The 24,237-nt window shown below is 40.6% G+C and overlaps 1 protein-coding gene across 1 annotated transcript in view; it reads left to right on the forward strand.

The window, feature by feature from the left end:
• Positions 1-498: 498 nt before the first annotated feature.
• LOC115056355 (copine-8-like) overlaps positions 499-24,237 on the forward strand; it is a 60,027-nt gene continuing 36,288 nt past the window's right edge. Inside the window, exons 1-4 of the mRNA XM_029522719.1 lie at positions 499-575; positions 14,358-14,398; positions 18,013-18,059; positions 18,705-18,808. Of these exons, the coding sequence (XP_029378579.1) occupies positions 499-575; positions 14,358-14,398; positions 18,013-18,059; positions 18,705-18,808 (269 nt within the window). The remainder of the gene's footprint in view (positions 576-14,357; positions 14,399-18,012; positions 18,060-18,704; positions 18,809-24,237) is intronic.

The following is a 24,237-nucleotide window of genomic DNA, read 5'->3' on the forward strand; positions in this document are numbered from 1 at the left end:
GTGTGTATATGTGTGTGTGTGTGTGTGTGTGTGTGTGTGTGTATGTGTGTGTGTGTGTATGTGTGTGTATATGTGTGTGTGTGTGTATATGTGTGTGTGTGTGTATATGTGTGTGTGTGTGTGTGTGTGTGTGTATGTGTGTGTGTGTGTGTGTGTGTATGTGTGTGTGTGTGTGTGTGTATATGTGTGTGTGTGTGTGTGTGTGTGTATATGTGTGTGTGTGTGTGTATGTGTGTGTGTATGTGTGTGTGTGTGTGTGTGTGTGTGTGTGTGTGTGTGTGTGTGTGTGTGTGTCCGCCCCCTCACGGCAGTCCTCTCTTGGAAAGCTCACTGAGACGCCAATCCGACGCGCTGCAGCTCCGCGGCGGTGTTTCCTCGGTCGAACCTCCGGCATCTGACGGCTCTTTGTGTCCTCGTCACCTCTCTGCTCCTTTCATGCCGCCGTGACGGCGCTGGATCCGGGCTATCAGTGACCGGCCCAGCGGCAGCTCGCTGAACATGGCGTGTATCGGGGACGCGGATCCTTTCACCGCTGCCATACCTGCAACCAAAGTTGAACTCACCGTTTCTTGTAGGTGAGTCCAAGCTCTGCGCTGACAGAGGGAAAGGGATCAGATGGAGGGATGCGTACTGACAGCTGGAGAGAGGAAATGATGGCATGACTGTAGGTTGTGAGTCTGTTGGCAGCGGTGCGTGGTCAGGTGGAGGTTGGTCGGCTCTGAGGGAATTGATAGAAATAGTGAAAAGTGGCAGTTTTACAGCTGCAGCAGGATTTCTGAAGCAAAGATAATAAATGGATACAGCGTAGATGGAGGAGAGAGTCAGTATTCCATAGAGATCACAGTTTATTATTGCATATTTTATTAACTTCTGTCTATCTATCTATCCCGATTAAGTGACAGTTGATTCATTATTCTACAACAGTCATTCTCTATTTGTGAGTAATACAGGATGTGGATATATACCATTGTTTCCATTGTATTTTCTGGTTTTGTCCATCTAACCTTCTGTAAGTGCACAGGGCTGGCCACAGCACTTATAAATGAAAAACGAAGACAAAATCAAACAAAATTTCTTGTTAAGATGATGGTCCACCAGGCACAGCCGTCACAGTTGGTTGCATTTAACAGCTGTTTTTATTATTGAGTAATTGTTGGTTATTCTTGACATGTTCATCCAATACCTCCCAGAAGTGTTTGTTTTATAGGAAACCTGATTAGATTAACAATAAGATTAAAGATAAACTGTAAGAATTACTCAGCAACACTCCTAACTGATAGTCATGTCCATTCAGGTGGAAACTGAGAGTCCATATAAAAACTTCTCAGCCAGGCTCTGTGGCTATTCTGACTCTATAAACTGCATGCCATAATCCTCATCAGCAGATGGAGTTGCAGCCTGTTTGTCATGAAATTGTTATTATGAGCATTTCTTTATGTCAATGATGGCTTTCGTTGAAGCTCAAATTTGGTTTCTGGGAAATATAGAATGATCTTGTTATATCATTAGATCTGATAATCAATTTGAGTCATCTGCATACTGTGCGAAATTGTAATATTTTTCAATAAGACCTGGTGTGTGGTCAGGAAAACAATACATTTATAAACTAGGAAATGCTGCAGACATAGGTGATATAAAAGGAGATCAGACTACTTTTTGTTTCATATTGATATTGTCATGCACAGGTGGTGTTGTAGCAAAGTTAAATGAACAGTGTACTGTACTGTAGATCAAAATCTACCTATTTTATTGGATGATCAAAAATATATTCATAATTACGATGATACAAAGAAATGTAGCAAATTTTCACATTTGATTGGTTGGAACCAGAGAACATTTGCAAATGTTTTATTAATCAATTGTCAAAAGAGTTGCTCTATTTTCTGATTTTAGGTCAGACCCATGAAGATTTTTCTTCCAAAATGGGGAATCTACCATCTGGGGAAAAATATTCTCTTGAAGAAAAGCTCTTGTGTTAAGAGTTATGACTCATCTCAGTTGTTGGACATTTTCTTGTCCAAATATGGCAACTTCTGGTTTCAAAATTCAAGATGGTGACACCCAAATTACAAATGACTGGAGGCTGATATTTTTGAAATATTTAATCTATTGTAGGTGAGTTTTGTTGCAGCATCAACATCAGTGACTGTATTTTGTTCCGTTATGTTCACACACAGGGACATTATTCCTCTCGGAGCACCTTGTCTTACTGTGTGCTGAATTGCTGTTGGTAATTTCACTTTTCAGTGTGGCAGCTGAGTGTAATTTCAAACTAAATTACAACCATGACAAGTTGTCAGTTGGAGGCAAACAAATCAACAGGAAACCTCCAGCCAGTTGCGCCGGAGGCTACCTCCTGTTATGCATTCAATTACGCTCAATTTAAGTCCACGAGGGATGGTTTAAGTTAACTGTTAAATTGTTCTCCCACAACACTAAGTCATAGTGTTATAATGATTTATTACAGGTGTTATTGTGATAGGTTTTTGCTGTAGAGGTGTGCTCTGGGAACAATAGTGCTGTCACCTTTCAAACTACCTCCTAATGCATTCAAAGTAATATGAACTTGATTGTGGAAGACTGTTGACATGATTAACCAATCAGCATCTTCTGATTATTAGCTTAGCTTTCAAAATCAGGTATATCACAGCATAGTTTCATGAAGTCATTTCATAAAGTTTAAATTTTGAATGAAATGTAACAGCCTTTCAGCCTGATATTATCCCACATTTAAATGATTAGATTGCATAAGAGCTGCAACTTGTGATTAGGTTTCTTGATTTGATGATAAAAACTGTTTTCACAACAACAACAACAACAAAAAAAAACAACAAACCGTATTCTAGAGCCCAGTGTGATACCCTCAAATGTCTTCTTATGTCAAATCAACATCACAAAACTCAACTGAGAAGGTAGAATTATAGAATATTTGAAATATTTGCTTGAAAAAATGCTGAACCATCAATCGCGCTAATGTACTTATAATTGTAATATTAACCCTGAAAAATCAAAGCTCGCCGGTTTTCACCCATAAAACAGAAATAACCAGTAAAGCGTTCTATTTTTTTAGGTGAAGGCAGACTCGACACCTTCAGCAGCCTCACAAACATGTAATTTACCAGCTGGTGGGTGGTGTGATTTTCCCACTTTGGCATGTTTGCAGAGCTATTGAAGCATTTGGTCTAGATGGTCCCATCTTTCAGTGAAAGGCTCCCTTTACTCTATAAATCCAAGCCATCGCCCGTCTGACCACGTGTGTAGTCAAGCAGAAGAAGTGGCAGATTGATTAACTCGAGTCCAATATTTTACATCAGTGAGAAGGAAATCCTGCTGTCTGCTTCCACAGTATTCTGATCTTCTTCTTCTGATCACAAAGCCTTGATGACCCACGCTGCTTATTGCAGTTAAGTCCTGTATATTGAGAGTAAACAGCAAGCCTGACAGGCTTTTCAAGCTACAGAGTCAATCAAATTACTGTAATCCTGCAGATGGTCAGTCATCAAGGAATGTTTTTGCACAAAGATGTCGGTGTTCACCTTGCTGTGGCTGTCTTTTGATCTGAGTGGTCCACAGCGGCAAGATGGCTGTGACCTTTGGGCACAAAAGGTGGGAAATGTACACTGTCAAAGGATTGACGTGTTGTGATGTGGCTGTATTGTGCCGGACGCTGACCTGCTGGGATTCAGGTCGATGTGTCACAGCCGATATTGTGCTTTGCACGAGGAAGGTGAAGAAAAAGACAGAAAGACTTGTTGGAGCAGAGAAGGAATCCTGTGCCATTTTTTTGTTTCAATTTGGGACACAAATGTTACTCCAGTAATCTGCAGCTATATGTTTTCAGTATTTAACTAATGGTTTTCTTGTCAGTTGGTCTATCGATTATACTTTCAATTAACTTCAGAATTATTTATTACCAAAAGAGTTTAAGGTGACCTGGTTGTTGTGATAGCTTGTGTTTTATGCTGCTTCTTTTCATGCACCAAACAACCCATAATGTTCTCTTCCTCGCTGCATTGGAGACATGAGTTTTTTGTGACACGTCACTAACCTGTGTTACCAGATATTGTTATTTGCTCCAAAACATAACGTACAGGACAGTTTAAATTAATGGGTGAGTAGTATTTATAATAATTAATGGATCAGACTTTATCAATGAAAAGAAGTACACCTATTCTCTGCTCTGCTGACACTTGAACTGACGCAAGTTTCTGCGTATCAATGCGAATCGGTTAATCTTCCCATCCTTATAACAAAAGGCTGGTGAGACAAAAATGCACCTTGCAACAGCTCCAGCAGCTGCAACATGTGATAGAAAACGACAAATACAAATACAGTTTCCACCTGGAGAAAGTTTGAGGATGCATTCAAATTCAAAATTCAAATATTCTGCTCTACATTACAAATATCTCCTGTCAAAATTAAAAAAATGTCAACATATGAACATGCAAATTCATAAATGTAATGTAATATCATATATAATTAGAATAATATAATTACCTGCCCTCACCCACTGTGAGCTGGGATTGGCTCCAGCACCCCCGAGACCTGGAAACAGATAGGCAGTAGAAGATGAATGAGTGAATGAATGAATGATTATGTAATTAGCCAGATCCGCTCCGAAAACAGGAGCCACCGGTTTACATATAATGTTAATAATGTTAATAAACATAAACTCAGCCTCCCACCTGTTTTCAAAATTCACTTTTTGACTTGTCATCAACTGTTAATATTAACTGTTTGCTGGTGTGTGTCAGGGAAGTAGAAATTAGGGTGTTCACAGGTAGGCTGTTGTTTGGCACGGCAGCTGTTGTGGTGCATTGTGGGATTTATAGTATGAGTGTTATCGGTGCCTCATACCACGAGGCCATTCAAAATGGATGTATGAAATGATCTTGTGGGCCGGACATAATTTTATCCCAGGTCGGCTGCGGGCCTTGAGTTTGACATGTATGCCTTGTGGATTTTGTTGCAGTCTACATGCAGCTTTACTTTGAGTGGCTTTCCAGTTGACATCAGTGTAACACAATGAAGATCTTGGACTGGAACTAATTTTGCTTGGAAAATGATGACAGGGTTAATGCTGATGTTAAATTTAGGTCACCTGACCTCACAACCAAATAAGCAAATATTACTGTCTAACCATGTTGGTGACAGGCGCATGCCTGGAGGGGTTGCTGCTAAATGAGGGACATCGTCCTTGAGAGCAAACCTGTCCTGTGTTTTGAAGTGGTAGGGTTGGGTTTGGTTAGGGATGATGGGAAGTGAACAAAACATTTGGCCTTTTATAATTTATCAAATCAAATCAGATTTATTTGTATAGGGCCAAATCATAACAAAGTTACATCAAGGCACCTTACATATTGAGCAGGTCTAGACCAAACTGTTTATAAAATTATTTAAAGAGACCCAACAGATCCCCCCATGAGCAAACACTTTCTTAAAGAGCCAGAAACCTCGGGCAGAACCAGGCTCAGGGGGGTGAAGATAGAGAGCTTAGGTTAACCCTAACCCTTAGAAAAATAACTTCAGTTTTGTCAGAATGTAGAAGTAAAAAGTTGCAGGTCATCAAGACATGTCTGCAGTCTGACTATCTCACTGACTTCATTTGGCTTCATTGATAAATACAGCTGAGTGTCATCTGCATAACAGTGAAAGTTGATGCTGTGTTTTCTGATAATGTTGCCTAAAGGAAGCAGATAGAGCGTAAAGAGGATTGGTCCAAGTACAGAACCCTGTGGGACTCTATAACTGACTACAGTGCATGAGGAGGAGCTTTTGTTAACATGAACAAACTGATGTCTGTCTGATAAATAGGATTTGAACCACCTTAGTGCAGTTCCTTTAATCCCAATTTCATGTTCCAGTCTCTGTAGTAAAATATTATGATCTATGGTGTCGAATGCAGCACTGAGATCTAGAAGGAGAAGTATGGAGGCTGATCCATTGTCTGAGGCCATTAGAATGTCATTGGAGACTTTAACCAGTGCTGTTTCTGTGCTGTGATGGGCTCTAAATCCTGACTGAAACTCTCCCATTCAGGTGGTCGTGGTTTGCTACTGCTTTCTCAATGATTTTAGAAATAAATGGAAGGTTCAATATGGATCTATAGTTTGCCAAAACATCTGGATCAAGATTCAGCTTTTTAAGCTGGGGTTTGATGACTGTGGTCTTAAGAGTCTGAGGCACATAACCCAAAGATAAGGTCAAATTAATAAGATCTAGAATGAAAGGTTCAATTAAGTAAAATATCTCTTTAAAGAGGCTAGTTGGTACTGAGTCTAATAGGCAGGTTGATGATCTGGATGATGAGACTATAGAAGCTAGCTCTGAGAGATTCAGAGGAGAGAAAGATTCCAGATGTACAATAGGTGTTGCAGTTGATTCAAGAGTTGCTGTATTGAGTAGAAGATTATTGTCTAATGTAGGTAAGAGCTGATGAATTCTTTCTCTTATTGGGAGAATTTTATCTGTAAAAAAGTCCCTAAAATCGTCACTGCTGAGAGCTGAGGGGATCACTGGTTCAGCTGAGCTATGGCTCTCTGTCAGCCTGGCTACAGTGCTGAAGAGAAACCTGGGGTTGTTCTTGTTTTCTTGTGTTTTCTGGGTAATATGAACTTCTAACACTGCTGAGAGCTCTTTTATGTTTTTAAGCTATCTTTCCAGGCTCAGTGAGACTTTTCTGAGTTACTGGAACGTCAACATCTTTCTAATTTCCTTGATGTCTCCTTTAATGCACGGATTTGGGAATTATACCAGGAAGCCAGCCTCCTCTGTTTCATTACTTTCTTTTTTAGAGGGGCGGCATCATCAAGATTTGAACACGGTGTGGCCATAGTGCTAATCACAAGGTCATCAACCTGTGTATGGGAGAAATCCTCATTTGAATTTAGATATGGCATTGTTGGAAATGATGACAGAATGTGCTCTTTAAATTTAGCCATAGCAGCTTCAGATAAACATCTTCTACAGCTGAATTTATTCCTCGATGCTGTGCAGCCAATTAAACTCAAATGTAATGAGGCACTGTACTGAGTACTAACTCTGATATAAACTCAGAAAACTCTGATAGGAATTCTGAGTACGGACCAGGTGGACGGTTAACTGTAACTAACAGAACTGTTTTTTCATCTTTCCAGTCTGAGTGGGAAAGACTAAGATGACCTGCAGCCAGATTTTGGTTTAGGGTTGATTAATAGGCTTGATTGAAATATCGCAGCCACTCTCCCTCCTCGACCTGTGGTACGAGGGCTTTGAAAGTTAACATGAGTGAGAGTGCAGCTTCGTTAATGCTAACATACTCATCCTGCTGCAGCCACGTTTCTGCTGTACAAAATAAATCAATACAATGATCAGCTATGAGATCAATAACTAGTAGGGATTTTGATGATAGTGATTGAATATCCAATGGTCCACATTTAATTGTTATTGAGAATGAATTTGTGGCTGTTTTGATTAAATTTTTGTCTTCTGAATGCTTATAATCTATCAGTCCTCTAATTTTCCACTACATAGTAGCTGGCCAACTGTTTATCTTAAAGTTTACTGTATTCCGCTAACAATCTTCATTCATTCATTCATTCATTCATTCATTCACCGCTTATGGGTCATGGGGGGTGCTGGAGCCAATCCCAGCTCACTCTGGGTGAGGTCACCCTGGACAGATCACCAGTCCATCACAGGGCCAACACACAGAGACCAGCAACCACTCACAGTCACACTCAGAACTACGGACATTAGAGTCACCAGTTCACCTAAACATGCTGTGTGGGAGGAAACCAACACAGACACAGCGGAGAACATGAAAACTGCACAGAAAGGCCCTAAGCCAGGAACTGAACTGGGGTAACAGCACTAACCACTATGCCGCCATGCTGCCTTCTGCTAACAATGTCTTTGATGAATAATTACCATCAGCAGTTGCTCTGGCACTCAATCACATATTTAAATGCAGCAGATTACAGTTCTAACCAGTTGAGAGCAGGCAAAACATGAACACAGTGTGTGCTTACAGGTTAAATGTTGATCCTACGATGGCAGAATGTACATGTTTGTACAAGTATCACAATTAATGTGATGAAATTACAAATGACACTTAAATTATGCACTCAAAATAAATCAAGGCCTGTTTTTCCTTGTCTGCTATTTGTTTCTGTGAAAAATGATTGCAACATGTGACCATGATTGTTGTCCACCAAACCGGCTGCTGGCTGTTTTGCTCAGAAGACTTCAAAGTGAATCCTTTCCTTTCCTTTGTGTGCCATTGTCACAAGACGTGCAGGCGATGTGTCCTCCAACCTTGTCTTCATTTTCAGAATATACTAATGCCCCTTGGTATGCCCCCACCGTATCACCAAGACTAGCTGTTGAAGGTCCAGCGTGTCCAGCGTTTCACAATCAACTTTGAAGTGTTTTGAATGTATCAGCCAGGTACTTGTATTACACTTCAGGATTCCAGTATTGCAGTGACCTATGCTCTCAAAAAGTGTGAGAATGGAGTACTTTCATTTTGATACAGAAATTGTGTGAATAAATTTAAAGCAGCGAAGCTGCAGAAAATCCCCAATAAGTACCTATTTACATGTATATGTGTCACTTTTCATGTGTTCCTTCTCAAACTGTCTCACTGGTTATGCATTTCTACTTGATTTTACTTTAATCAATAAGTGGAATTGTTTGCTAATTACTAAAACAAATGCAACTTCATGTTCCATCAGCTGAAATGGTTTTTCTTCTCAGTGTTACTTTTTGCAGCAGAAAACCAACAGATGAGGGTGCTGTCAGGTGGTAGGTCCAACCTGCAGGAGGGCCCGTGGGGGTCATGGTGAGCAGCTGCATTAAAGAGTGTCTGAAGGGGTCATTTAGCCTAATTACACCGGCCAACCACTGCAGGTTCACCTGGTTACCTCAGAGGACTGACATGGCTCCATCGCATAACAAACAAGCTCATCTCCTGCCTCGGCTCCTCTGCTTTCATTTTTGAATAGCCATTGTCCTCCTTCTCTCTGATGGCTTTAGGACATACACTATATTGCCAAACATATTCACTCACCTGCCTTGACTCGCATATGAACTTAAGTGACATCCCATTCTTAATCCACAGAGTTTAACATGACGTAGGTCCACCCTTTGCAGCTATAACAGCTTCAGCTTTTCTACGAAGGCTTTCCATGAGGTTTAGCAGTGTTTTTGACCATTCTTCCAGAGGTGTATTTGTGAGGTCACGCACTGATGTTGGATGAGAAGGCCTGGCTCTCAGTCTCTGCTCTAATTTATCCCAAAGTGTTCTATCAGATTGAAGTCAGGACTCCTCACCAAACTCTCTCATCATGTCTTTATGGACCTTGCTTTGTGCTCTGGTGCAGTCATGTCAGAACAGGAAGGGGCCACCCTCAAACTGTTAACACAATGTTGGAAGCATGAAATTGACCAAAATCTCTTGGTAAGCTACCATACCATATGGTATGGTATGGTCCCAGCCAACGTTCTGGGCGGCGGTTCACCCTGGACAGGTCGCCAGTCCATCACAGGGCCAATACACAAAGACACACAGAGGCGAACAACCACTCACACTCACATTCACACCTATGGACAATTTAGAGTCACCAGTTAGACCAAACATGATGTCTTTGGACGGTGGGAGGAAGATGCAAACTACACAGAAACTCCAGCTGTAACCACTACGCCGCTGTGCTGCCCCCTACCCTAGGCATGTTGGGAAAAGTTGCTGTTCCAAAGTTACTTCAAAAGCCTCTTTCTCTGTTTAGAGATGTACATTGACTGCTGATGTTGTTGGGTCCTCACAGTGACGGATTTGTTTGTCCATTACTGGATGCACAAGGCTTTCCCCTGAAGACACATACTGTTTGCATGAATGTGGGAAAATCATTGAGTGTTAAGAGCGTCTCTAAAGTGATTCAAAGGTGGATTGATCATAAGAGCTTAGAGTTGTCTTCAGACTCAATTGACCTTATTGATCTGGTGTTCCTCCCAGCAGGACAGGCTTGTGCTGTTCCTTTAGCTAATTAGCTAATCTATAAGTTTATAGCCAACTGCCACTACACTTAAGAGTAAGCAAATCTTCCCACTGGCTTGGAGGGCTAAATGTCAAGTTGTGGACCTGCGTGATGTGACGTGATGAGATTGAGAGAGCTTTTTGATTTTAAAGAAACAACCCGGTGAGAAGGTTTTCTGGCTGAGAACATTTCCTTTCTACTTGTTTCCTTTTTACTTCCCATGGAGTTCAGTGAGCCATCACTAACCCCCGCCAGGGTTAAAGTGGGGCCAGCCAGGCAAAAAATTCACACACATTCATCTAGCTGACGGTATGTGTGAAGTTTTTTGGAGGAAGCTAAATGGTATGTTAATGGATGTTTCATCTGATTAAAGTTATTGAAGTATTTAAATGTTTTGTTGGCATAGGTTTTTTAGTTTCTGTGGGCCGTTCCCTGGTAAGAGCTTTTATATCAGTTTATAATTATAGTTTAAATGACAGCTCCTGCACCCTCTTTTTACCTGCTTTCCCCTGTCATGGTGGGACATTGTCATTGTTCATTGACTTTGATGAAATCCTACAGGAAATCCTACAGACCTTTTGACTGGGTGTGCAGGGTTTTGATAGGATCATACCAATGATGCATTTTTTTTTTCAGTCCATTTAGTGAAACAACTTTGCGTTAGGGCTGAAATAATCAGTCAATTTAATGATGAGTTCATCAAAACAGTAGTGAACTTTGACTGTGCCCCTTTGATCAGTTCTGTCAGGTTTACTGTCTAAACAGTTACTTGGAAAAACAGCTGCCCACTTCAAAATGTAACTAATATTGTCAGTATTCAACCAATTCTCAGTAAAGAGAATTGTTTGTATATAACAGGAATACTGTAACATGCGTCGAGATCAACAGTGTAATCTTATCTTCATCCATTTTGTCAGTTTGAACCTAAAACATATTCACTTTCTTTTTCTTCTTCTTTTTTTTATATATCTTGTGAAATATCCGAATTTCCCCCACAAATGGGTGTCCCTCCCCTCTCCTCTCCTCCCTCCCCCTCCCGCACATACAGGTATTTAAAGCCCTTGCTGCCACGTTTAGGTGGCTTTGATGTAACTGTTGGGATTTCAAATGTAATTCTGGTGTTGAGGAGGGACCGCTTTCATAAATGTTTGATGAACAACGAGGCACTCCACTTCGGACTGCCCAGACGTTCCCAGGCTGCCCGTGGTGGAAAGGGCTTTTTAAAGAGTTGCCTGTCTCTTGTCAGAGCCAGGTGGAAACCCTTGGGTGCACAAGATTCGGGGGAGGTTGCCATATCCATACAAGTCTGTGCACGTTTGCCTGCAAATACACACATCTGTGCACGTTTGCCTGCAAATACACACATCTGTGTACAGTTGCGTGCTGTCTTTCGTGCACTCACATTCTTCATGTTCATCTTTCCGTAGGTACATCTTGTTCCCATTTATACTCCTCCAGGAGCCGACAGGTTACAGAATTTCTTTTTATTGGACATTTATCCCATTTGGCAGCTGTAGTCGCCCACTTTTCACTCCTCCACGATATTGCAGACTTTCTGTCAGTCATGGAACAGCCCTGACAGCCACAATTCCTTTGCTTATTATCATTTATTTAAGGTTTCAGAGCTGGGGACAGGCCAGTGGGCGTGCCCTGACAGAGAGGCAGCAAAGCGTGGTGTTTTACCATCTGGGCTTCACAGGGATCAGCACAGCACAAATGCCTGATCTAGATACATCGCTACACACTCAGTGCCTGTCATGCAGGACAGGATGGGCGACAGAGCGTTCACCCCGCAGTTAGCATGATAGCAGGAACCATCTCCCCCTCGTCTGTCTCTCTTTCTCGCTCTGTCAGCAGTGCACCCATAGGGAGAAAGTCATGTTGCTTTAATTATTCCATTCATTTATTATCTAGCCTGCTTATCCTGAGACAGGGGCTTGGGACCAATTTCAGCAGGGATTTGGTGCGGGTGGGATGCAATCTCACATCCACACCTATGGTCAATTTAATGTTACAGTATCAATTAACCAATTAATCAATTAATTTCTCTGGACTGTGGGAGGAAGCTGAAGTATCGAGACAGAACGTAAGCAAACTTCACAAAGATGGTGGCAGTTTTGATTCAGGAGCCTGAAGCAACAGTCCAAACCACTACTCTGCATTCACTCACTTACTCATCTTCATTCGCTTCATCCATATCTGGGTCGTGGGGCTGCTGGAGCCAATCCCAGCACACATCGGGCGAGGGGCGGGGACAGGTCGCCAGTCCATCGCAGGGCCAACACTCAAGGACATACAACCACTCACACTCGCATTCACACCTACGGTCAATTTAGAATCGCCAGTTATTTGGAAGGTGGGAGGAAACCCATGCAGACACAGGGAGAACATGCAAACTCCACACAGAAAGGACCCAGGCCAGGAACCGAACCCACGACCTTCTAACCACTACGCCGCCGTGCTGCCTGTTGTGTTGTGTTGTGTGTTGTGTTGTCAGTTTATCCAAAATGAGGTTAATCCTCAACTCTAAGTTTGTCTTTTAGCAATAACTCATGCCCTGCAGTTTTCACATTTTACACACTTCTTCACGTTCTGTCATCAATATGGCTCAATTCCTAACTTCATCATCTGATGTGACTTTGGTGTACTTGAGAGCACATGCTTTCTCCCACTCCAAAGTGGGAGATCCTTACTGTATCAACATATTTTGTTTGCACCATAAAAACAGCGTTATCAGATTTATTCAAATGTGTTGACACTGTTGTATATTTTCTTTAGCCAGGCTGACATGCTCCTGGTGTGTCTCATCACAACTATCTGTTGGGGAAGAAAAGCAGAACGTTGCATTGTCATATTATTGAAATTAAGCCATCTTCTCAGTACAGGCATGTACTGCACACTGAGTTACACACTGAGTCGTTTTGGAAAGAAATTTTAATTTGCTGTGAATTATTGAAAAATTACCTTTCGTCCTGGTGAAATTATCCTTCAATTCCAGAGAGAATACAGTATTAGCATTTTTTCTTTGGGTTGCTCTGAACTAAATTTTTCATCAGAGTCCTAATAACAGGTCACTTACATGAGAAGTGACTGAAAACTCCCATACGACATATGCAACAGAAAGCTGCTATGATTTACTTGTAGTGCCTTCCATGACACCTGGCCAGCATTCCAAGTATGATACCACGTGATGATGACATCTGCTTGTTGCCTTAGATACATTTTATTTTTCTGAGATCCAAATTAGATTTGGCTGGCCTATGTGCTGCATTGTTCTGTGTTGTCTGTTTTGTCACCGACCTATCAAATGAAAACACAAAAAGGAATCCAAAGTATTTTTCCTTGCAGGCTCAGTACAATAATACTGAAACAGCAGCCCTGTTGGTTTTGCCAGTTAGGTGGTCTATAAGTTTTATTGTAGAACCTAAACAAAATGTTTGAGAAATTCTGGTATAAATCAAGCTCATCATAAAGCAACGTTGCTTTATGATTCATTAGTGTAATAAATTATAGTGTTACAACTGTGTAACCTTCACGTTTTAGATTTTATTGTGATGATTGCTACTGGACTTGATGGCCATGCCACCTATATTATTAGATTTTTCCAGGTTAGTTCTAGAAAAGCTTTTTGTGGTTTTAATGTGGGATTTGGCAGGATTACAAGCTAAGGGAGTGAAGGTTCACGCCTGTCCCTTTGGCTGATTCGGCTTGTCCCTGTCTTTCTGGCTACCTCCTCCTGAGACCTGGACACTGTAAGGAAATTAGTCAGCTGACGTAACTGGCTGGGTCTCCCTTTCCCGAGCCAGGGCTGCTCCTCTCTTTCTTTCTTCTTGAGTCTCAGGCAGCTGTAGCTTGTCGTCATCATGTGCATATTTAATGCTTTCAGAGCTGTTTAGCTGCAGAGTACTTCGGTGGCACTGAGCATCTGCTCTGCAGTGGGAGTCTTTGGTGCATTTATCCCCCCGTGCAAAGAGCGCAGATCACAGTTTCATGTAAATTTGATGGCAACTTCCAATGTTGTTTGTAGCACCCAGGGAGAGAAAAAAGTGAAAAATAGGTCGCCTGTTCTGCTGTTCTCTCTGTATGTTTGAAAAATAAATGGGCTCCACTTTAAAATCAATTTTACAGTCTGTTTAATGTTGCCACGTTGACTGGATGAGGTAGCAATTCCTAATCAAGTCAGAGGAGGATTATGGGTAAACAAGTTGTCAGGGTAGTGATTGAGCTAATTAGGCAAAGTCTAATGATGTAATAACTTTCTAGTTCTTACTTTCTTTGTTGAAGTGGGACAGCTGTGCAATTAATTTTTGTGTCAACGTGTCTCCTTGTTTTCTTGTTTTTCAGAAATCTCCTGGACAGAGACACGTTCTCCAAGTCTGATCCAAGTAAGCTTGCCTTTCATCATGCATGTGCAACCACACAAATGCAAATATGAACATAAACACAAGCCCTTGGAAGGAGAAACACTATCCATAATACACACACACTCACATACATATGGAAAGTATACAAGCAGAAACATCCAAAGACAAAGACAAAGACCTGGTCACATACAACAAATACACACGCACACTCTGCATCACTTATATGAATTAGTAGACATTCGCATATGTCAGCGGTCATATTTGTCACTGTTCTTTGCTCTCAATATGAGTTAGCAGACCCAGATCATCCTCACACACGAGCAAGACACCTCCCTCCTGCAGATGAAGGCAACACAAACACACACATTCACAGATACACACTGCTCAGTAGGCGTTCCGGTTGCCAATCAGTCTGGTGGTTTTTAAAGGTCTGTTATGCAATCTATCATAAACTTGCCAAGAAAAATGGGTAGTGTTGTATTGAAGGTATTTCTCAGTTCACATTGACGGTGCGCCCTCATTGTAGAGTAGAGTAGAATATGACAACATGGTTATAATGTAGTTTTCACATTGCTTGTTACTTTAAATATTCTGCATGGCGACCACCTGTTTTTAGCGTTGGTTGGTCCATGAACATATAATTGATAAGCTCTGTATCGTGGATTGGACCTTTAAGTGTCAGATGGTGGGAGATGAGGATGAGCAACCCTGCCCACCCCAACATTTATGCAAGGAGGCACTTGTGCTGCGTCCATGTCTCTGCTCTGCTGACAGCACTGGCCCCAGTCACACAGCATTAGATCGCCTCAGCGGAGCCACACACACATGCAAAAAGTGCACACATCCAAGGCCTCAGGCAGGCTCACGTACCATATTCATATTAGCTTATAAAGCCGGAGAACAATCCAGTGTTTTTGTTTGGTCCATGTTTGTGTTCAGTTATATGAGTATTCATTTTAGCTGCTGCTTCTGTGGTCATGAATGTGCATGTACTTCAGATTGCTTCAGCATATTGGAAAATGGTTTTAAGCATACAGCAGCTTTATCAAAATAAGCGCTGTCAGTATCTCCTAGCTGTACTATCGTCAAGTTCCTGGCCTCATCACCACCCTTATGAATAGGAAAATTTTAATGTATGGCCGCACAAATGCGAGGAAGTATTGCTATTTAAAGGTGTGTGAATGATATGCAGCTTTTTGTCTGCAATAATGCAGAGACCATGTGTCATCTGATGCTTCATGGAAAGATTACAGGATGACTGTATATCCAACCAGCTGAGCCCCAGCTCACTGCACACCATTCACAATGTAACACACACCCCATCCACACTGATAGCCTCCCAAAGCATGGCAAGTTTAAACACTTGATCACCACCAGTGCAGACACCGGGGAATGAGGATTTCAGTTTGTGTTCTATTTTTCACATGGCTGTAAATCGGGAAACATGAAACAAGAAAAAATTTACAAAAAGCAAAACATTAAAATCATCAGAGAGGCCTGATGATTCGATACCAAAGATGATTTTCTTCCAAGATTAAATAAAAAAAAGAAAAGTAATTTTATCAGGTGGTGGTTGCTCATATGTGAACTCAGGCATACATTTAGAATTAATTAGTGCTGCGATTTATGGTAATGCATGTCTTTGCACAGGAAGTTGCTGCCTTGATAATCAGATCAGTCACATGATCAACTTAACTTCTGAGTGTGTCTATGTGATTTACTGATCTTATGTTTTTTTCTGTGGGTTTTTCTGCAGACAGCATCTTAGTTGATGCAACATTTCACCTTCATTTATGTGCAAAACCAATTTTAACTTACGGTGAAATTTTTTTCTACTTGAATTTTGTAATTATTGATCATTAGTTGGTTATTGAAAATGACCAAGACTGCTCCTCAAGAGGGGAGTTGTAAATCCCTGCCATGTGACAGCTTTGTTTGAAAAGACTGTTACAATTCAAATGTCAGTTCAGACCCAACTGGTTGCCTCATCATTTCGTTCCCACTGCTCTGACATTAAATATACTCTAATGCCCCCTCAGAAAAAAACGCTTGAATGTCAATATGGTGCAATTTTCTGTGACTGTTACTAGACAGTCATTACTGGAGAGCTCTTTCATGCTGGACATTAGTAGAATTAATTAATTAAGATAAGACAAGCTAATCCTTTATTTGTCCCTCAGTCTGGAAATGTGCAATTAACACCTTTTACCAGATACTTATATGCCACAACATTGCCACTGGTAGAGGAAAGATCCAAGCCTTACTTGAACACCAGCTCTTGTCCAACTTTGTTTTACTAGAGCTATTTGGTTGGACTCTTGGGTAGGACCCCTATGTATCATGAGGAATAGTTTGACGTTTCGAGAAGCTTAAATAATTAAAATTTAAATCTGCTCACAACCACATTATAATATGCTATAAACTATTTTGGAATATTTGTGTTGTGCTGATAACCGTTGAATACAATGATGGCAAAAACAGACAAAAACATTGTTACCTTCTGGAGTCTGTAACTCACTTTCTTCTATTTTTTTCTTCTTTCTGCAATGCAAACCATCTAAGTGGCTACTTGTCCCCCATTTATCATTCACAGGCAATTTTTTTTTCAGTTGATTTTTATTTATTTATTCATTTATTTTTTCAGACAGAGGTTGTAGTTTGAGTTGGACATGAGAGACTGAATGAATGAATATCTTATCTATCCGCTCTACCATCTAATTGCCATAAGCTCTGACAAATCAATAATATATATGCATACATGGCGACATATGCATTTCGCAGTTACTGGTATCAAGGTATTTAGACTTCTAGACGTCAGCACCAGGGAATTATCCAGTTGTCTTAACTGGACCTAACTAATTCAGTCATTTAGCTAGTCAGATTTTATTAGTATTCAGTGCTATAATTTGAGCAGTATGATTTCTTTGCAAGGGAGAAATTAGATTTAGAATTTGCCGGTTATCATTATTATTAACATCACAACAGTATTTTGATCATGTGTCGATATTGATTATATTCCAGTTTTGCCCCTCAGTATGCTGGTGTAGTTTTAATTCATCTTGACTAAATTAAATTACTATAAAACACAAATTCTAATATTAGCTCATTTTATTGGTAGTTACTACAACTAATAACTCCAGAAATCAACAAAAGTTCTTACTGTTTATACAAACATTTTAGCAGTTCCAGCAGATTTGTAAATGTTAATCCTGGGGGAGTTTTTTCTTGTGAGTCGTCGCCATGTGACAGGCCTGTGCGAATACAGTAACGGCTTGTGGAATGCAAATGAAATGTCATTTTAGTGCCAGCTCATTGCTTCACTCTTCCCCTCTGTTGTCGCTAGTGAACCGTCATCAAAAAAAAAAAAAAAAAATCTCTCGGATGGATATGCTTGAATGTCAATAAGGAGGACTTTCTTCCACCCACACAAACCCCCACCAACCCGTCTGAAATATCATTACGCTGCCAGGCAAAGTTCTAGTGACATTTAATTAGAGCACGTTCGGTTCTCTCATGTTGAGTCTGTTGAAAGAACACGCTCTCAGCTGTCTTCTCTGCGTTATTTGTTCACTGCTGATCAGTCAATCACTCTAAATCTCCCCTCGTTCTCTCCTTCCTTGTTTCTGATTCAACAGTTTGTGTGCTGTACACTCAAGGAATAGCCAACAGGGAATGGAGAGAGGTGAGTATGGGGTTGGGTTAGTTGAGGGGTGGACAAATGCTTGTAAGTTAAGTAGCAGAAAGGGAGCATTTCAAGCATGTTCTACACAATTGCATTTTGAAAAGTCTGGCGTGGAGATGGTATTTGTTCAATAAGACAGTGTATGAATTCTTGTTAATAATGCCCGCAATACCTTCAACATGCAAGGTTAGGCATGCTTATTGAATTGTGACCAAAGTAAATCAATATCATACTGAGTGAAACCCAATTAATTTGTCCAAATCATACTCACTGTGTTTTTACTCTGGTAACGGTTAAGTCTTCCAGTAAATAACAATAAACAAAATAAAATCTCACATTACAAATTACAGCTTCCATATTGTAAATGATGACACTCAGGGCCCTGTGTGTTATGTCTAGAAAAATCTATTTTAAACATATAGGATTAACTTTTTCTATCAGGTCTCAAGACCTAATGGGATCGTTTGTACTACAAGCTTCAATTACCTACAAATGAATTTAATCAGATGAGGCTAATGCCAACTTTTTTACTTTGAATGAGTAGCAGAGAGCACATTAAATAATCGCATGATCTGTATTTGATGAGTGTGATGAGTATTAATGGGAGCCATTAACCAAGTATCTCTCATCTCTCTTCTTTTGTAGTTTGGCAGGACAGAAGTCATAGACAACACCCTCAACCCTGACTTTGTTCGCAAATTCATCCTGGACTATTTCTTTGAGGAGAGGCAGAATCTACGCTTTGACCTGTGAGTTAACAATTGACTTATCCGTGTTGCTGCGTGTGTATTTGTGTGTATTGTGTAGACATGGGTGAAAGTGCAGCCCTGTGTGGAGGACTGAAAGATTTATGATCTTTGCAGAGGGAGATGTAAGTCTTCACCCCTTTAAATAAAAGACAAGTTCTTTGCCAGTATTTGCATTTGAACTTATCCCATTCATGCAGTGATAAAACAGGGCCAGAGGCTCAGATGCCATGTGAATTATACACGTGGCATTTTGAGCAATTCTATAAATGGATTATAATCATCACATTTAACCCGAGAGACAAGTGTGTCCCCACAGTATTATGTTAATGGCATGATCCAACTGATCTTTTTTTTTTTTTTTTAATATGCATGTGATGTGTTTGCTTTTACTCGTTTTACCGTTTGTTAAAAAAGAAGATCTGATGTTTGCTGTTACCCACAACTTTCTACGTAAATGTGTTATAATCGTCAGCTAATCTCCTTTGCCATGATCATACATTTACCTGAAAGACAAGATGTGGCATATCATGATGCTGATTACAGAATGGCACAAGGGTGTCGTGGGCTGCTCACAATAAAAGTCCTTTTCATTTTTTACAAAGGCCTCTGTTAGGCACTCAACAATGGGCTTTACATGAAGGGGCTACAGATGTGTGGTCAGTGACGTAACATGTAAAGCCTTCAAATCAAAATCAAATCAGATTTATTTGTATAGCGCCAAATCATAACAAAGTTACAAAGTTACATCAAGGCACTTTACGTGTAGAGCAGGTCTAGACCAAACTCTTTTTATAAAAACACTCAGGTCTCAGAACATTTGACAATCAGTAGAAATGATGAAACTGCAGATTTTAGATTAGCCTTTTCCTGTGACCAGCCCAAAGCACACATGTTAAGTAATCCTACCTTGTAATCAGCATTGTGATATGCCAACAGATGGATAGATCATCTTCATAAAGAAGGAATGCTCATCAAGCTAGATTTAAATACAGTAATAATCAAATATGTTTTGATGAATTGAGAATGGTTAGTTGTATTACAGACTTTAAATAAATGTCATTAATGTTGTTGAATGCCATGCAAAAAGTAACAAATGGCCTCCTTTGAGAAGCAGATTCAGGAGGCTGCTCTATCTTCATCCTTTTAGACCTAAGTGCAGATCTTGACATGTCATACAATTTGATTTATGTTCTTTAAACTCTGAGTATCTCTGTGTCATCAAAGAGTTTCCCACCGTCCCACCGTCTCAAAAAGAATTGCTCTGTTAAAATAATAACGGTTCTGATGTCCCTCAGAGATTATTTCTAGTCCTAACCATTTGCTGTCCTCTCATGAATTTTGTTTTGTTCCATCATTTGTAAACATATTCTTTGCACTTTACAATCACAGAGCACTATATTAGGAACACTTCTACACCTTCTTATTCATCAAATTAGCAAAACAGCTAATTGTGTTGCAGCAAATATTAAAGGTTGACTAATTAGTAATACTATCACTACTCTACTATCTCTTTTCCTTTGAGTGAATCCAATAGTAAAAATCATGCAATAGGAGCAGCTATGAGGATGGAAAAGCTTTGATGATAACTGAGGTTACAGAACGTAAGTGGAGAGGTTCAAGTAACTCTTTACACTCGATTATTGTGATTATTAGTGTTTGTTTAGCTTATTGGAAGAAAAGTGAGTGATATAGACTCAGGAGGTTGCTTTATTAATTTATATTTATTGTAGTGAATATAAAAATATTTACATCAGCTACACCTGTTCTTTGAGTTCTGTTGCTGATAAAAGTTTGTTACAAAGTCATATATCCAACTGTAGCTCTGAGAGTCAACCTGTCTAAGTAATTATGATAATCTGGATTTTTCTCTATTGTGTTCCAGCCTCACACATTTTCACTATATTTTCCCATGATAGCTCATGAAATATGGAACGGCTCTTTTGTTTGTTTACTTGTTGGCCTGTCAGTTGGGGCACATGCTGCTTACAGACTGCAGACTGTGGGAGCTTTCAGTGAAGGTCAAGGAGAGATGCTAGCTCTGTGTATGTGTGTGTGTGCCTGTGCGTGTTTGTTGGCCATATGCACATTGTGTTTCAGCTGAAGTGTGTACATACATGTAGGAGCGTAAGGAGTGTTCAGTTTGTTGTCTCTGAATTCACTGTGTGTCTCTTGACGTGTGCTTATTACTGATGTGTTTGTGTGTTTTCATTTTTTGTTGACCTGAGCAGACCTGTCAAGCTTTTTGTCTGCTTCACAAGACATATGTGCATGTGTGTATTCCCATTTGCATGTTCCAGAGGAATGTGTTGCAGGGTTAGGGTTAGTGCATGTGTGTGCGTCTGCACATCTAGCAAAGCTCCCCGCATGGCTTGTGGGTGAGCATCAGGCCCCGTTAGTGTCTTATGGGCTGATGAGCCTATAGTTACTTGCAGCGAAGACACACACACACACACACAGCACAAGTAACCAACGGTTACTCTCCTCAGATTGTCCTGAGGTCTGGAATTCTTTGCACTGTAGCTCCTGCAGCTCCTGCAACCCCTCATTACCTCCACTGCCCTCACTTCCACTCACATCCCTTTACAACATCCATAGACAGACAATGCTGAGCTGCCCACAAACCACCAGTGTAGCTGCTGCAGAACAATCCCACCCTCTCTTTACCCAAAGACCCCAAAGCCACCCACTTCCCCCTCCTCTGCTGTTTTCTGTGCCTGGAAATCCTGTTAACTCTCACATCACTACTGGCCATCTTCCCCGCTCCTCTCGGGTTAGTTCTTTCCTTCTTTGCTTGGAATCTAAATTTGTGATGCTCACTGAAGCCAGTTCACCGCCCCCTACATACAGACATGAACACATCGAGTAAAAAGGGATTTAGTTGTATTCATTGTGTTTATTACAATGGTTTGAAAAGCCTCCTCCCTAGAGTTGGAAATCGGCATATCCTGAGCTTGTTGAAGCTTGACAATACAATAGAAGAAGCTAGTGTTTTGAGAAAAGCTTTCCTAAATTTCTTGAAGTTTAGTAAAGGCCAGTTTACCTAAGAATCAATCAATAGAAAAAATAAATAAAGATTTTATGTATGATCAACAAGAACATAATATTTTTTGTCTTTGAACCAGAAAGAATCCCTGTCACACTCTTCGCTTCCTTGATACTATTCAAATGCAATAAAACCAGTTATTAAATAAAAATCCCAAATTATTTCCTTAGAAATACAGCATTTTGCAGCTGGGGAACAAAGTGGATACCAGTGAAAGCAGTTCAGTAGTTTTTGTGTAATCCTGTTGACAGACAAACAAACAAAAAAGTAAGGAGGTTAATCATTACCTCTTTTGTGGGTGTGAAAAGCTTTGAAGAAGTAGGATTGAATTCTAACACTCGTGATTTGCTGCATTATTCTCAAATTAAACATATGACAGACTAACCAAAATGGATTTTAAATGTATCACATGCAACAAATTGATCATTTCCCTTTGAAATGATACAATAATAATTTGCGCTGAAGTGAGTTTCAATATTGCCCATGTGACTGCATTCATGCTGAAACTACTTATATAGCAGTATTTTAGGTAAAATGCAATGTTCAGGAAAACCTGTCCTGATCAATCACAGCACCAAATATATCCCAATGAAACATTTTGCTGGCGTCTTACATGAAGGCAGACAGGCCTCATGAAGGTTTCATGAAACCATGAGGAAATGGAGCTCAAGTGTCAGTGCGTTGTTGTCTGTTGTTTGCCTTTCTCTCCAGGCCCTGTTTGTTTGTGTGCCATCATTAGTCATCATTGCTCAATTCAAACAGAGCTCTGAGCAGTGTCTATCCCCCCTACACACACACACACACACAAGACAGACAGCACAGGACCAAGAGAAACCCTGTCTGGCCGTGGAGTGCCGATGGAGCTGATGTCATCCACATAAACTCACACACAACAAATGTGCACTCAAAAGGCGCCCTGAGACATCTACTCCTGTGTCTGTGTGTGTGTGAATATGTGCAGTCAAACCATCCATCATCTATACACCGATAGTATCCTCTCTCCTCTCTCTATCTTCCTGTCTTTCTCTTTCCCTCCCTCTGTGAGTCTCCCATTATTAAATAAGATAAAATGAATCATTCATGAACATTTGGGAGTGACAGAGGCGAGGGGCGAATAGAACATGAAGTGCACCTGTGCATTTAGCTGGCGGCATGTTATGTAACGGAGCCATGTTGCCTTCTTATGGAATTACGTTAGTGTGGGCATTGTATTGGAAGTCCCTTCATTCCCGTAGTGATACACACTCGTAGGTCCTTGTCATGCATGGCATGCTATCTGTAGAATCTGTAGCTTCCATTGACACACATACTGACAAACGGCAGAGACAACTAGGAAGGTGACAGGTTACGTGAAGTAAATAAACCTGGATACGTTTCTCTCAGGAGAAGAAAGTGGATCATACCATCTGCATTGTGGTGCTGTTACTTATGGTACTGTTTGAATGAATGAGTGTGTCAACTGCACACAAATTAGCTTTTAAACTGTCAAAAATCTTTAAAAACTAGATTCCCAACACGCTAAACAAATGGCATTACCTTTTATTTTGCCACTTCTGGAGCTCATGGTGTACTTGTCCACTATCTGTCATGGCCCTTTCAAATTAGTTTCGATGCTCTTCTTTGTATACAATCTCAGTTTATTTTCTCTTCTCTTGAGAACTTCATGTCCACTTACTTCAAACATTCTTGGGTGATTCACACCTGGGCTCATGAGACCTTAATGACTCTCATGACACCAAGGTGGGTGTCTTAAATCACATCCTAATTTTTTGGTGATTGCCCCCACCACTCTAGGTTAAATACCTGGGTTTCCCACACTAGTACATAGATGACAATTCACTGCTCAGACAGCTCGGACACAGTTGTGCTTCAGCTGAAACTATTCAGCTGTTCCCTCAGCAATGAAAAACACACTGCCTGCAGTGTCTGCCCTGAAGAGAGAAAACAAATATGGAGAACAGCTTTTGGATCACATGGGAAAATGCAAAAGAAAAACCAGCTAATACAGCCCAAAACACAAATGACAAAAGTCCATCCAAGACAGACAGAGCCCCGACTCTCCAGAGGTATAAACATTCATTACCAACACACTCCAGCAATTAGAAATAATGGACCCTGGTACATCCCCAGAATCCAATCCAGCTGCCATCCCATCCCATCCAAATCCACCCACCTCTGTTGAGACATCAACCCCCTCCACCACCCATACACCCAGATACACCCAGTCCTCCCCTCAATGATGCTATCACAAAGATGAAATCCACTCTAACCACCATGGAGCAGATCCTGCTGCATGAACAAGACCCTCACACACCTCTTCCATCCCTTCCTGACAACTACTGAAACATTGTAAATGCAACCATGCAAAAATATCAAAAATTCAATA

This window comes from Echeneis naucrates, chromosome 16 (assembly GCF_900963305.1).
Source record: "Echeneis naucrates chromosome 16, fEcheNa1.1, whole genome shotgun sequence".
Classification (NCBI taxonomy): Eukaryota; Metazoa; Chordata; class Actinopteri; order Carangiformes; family Echeneidae; genus Echeneis; species Echeneis naucrates.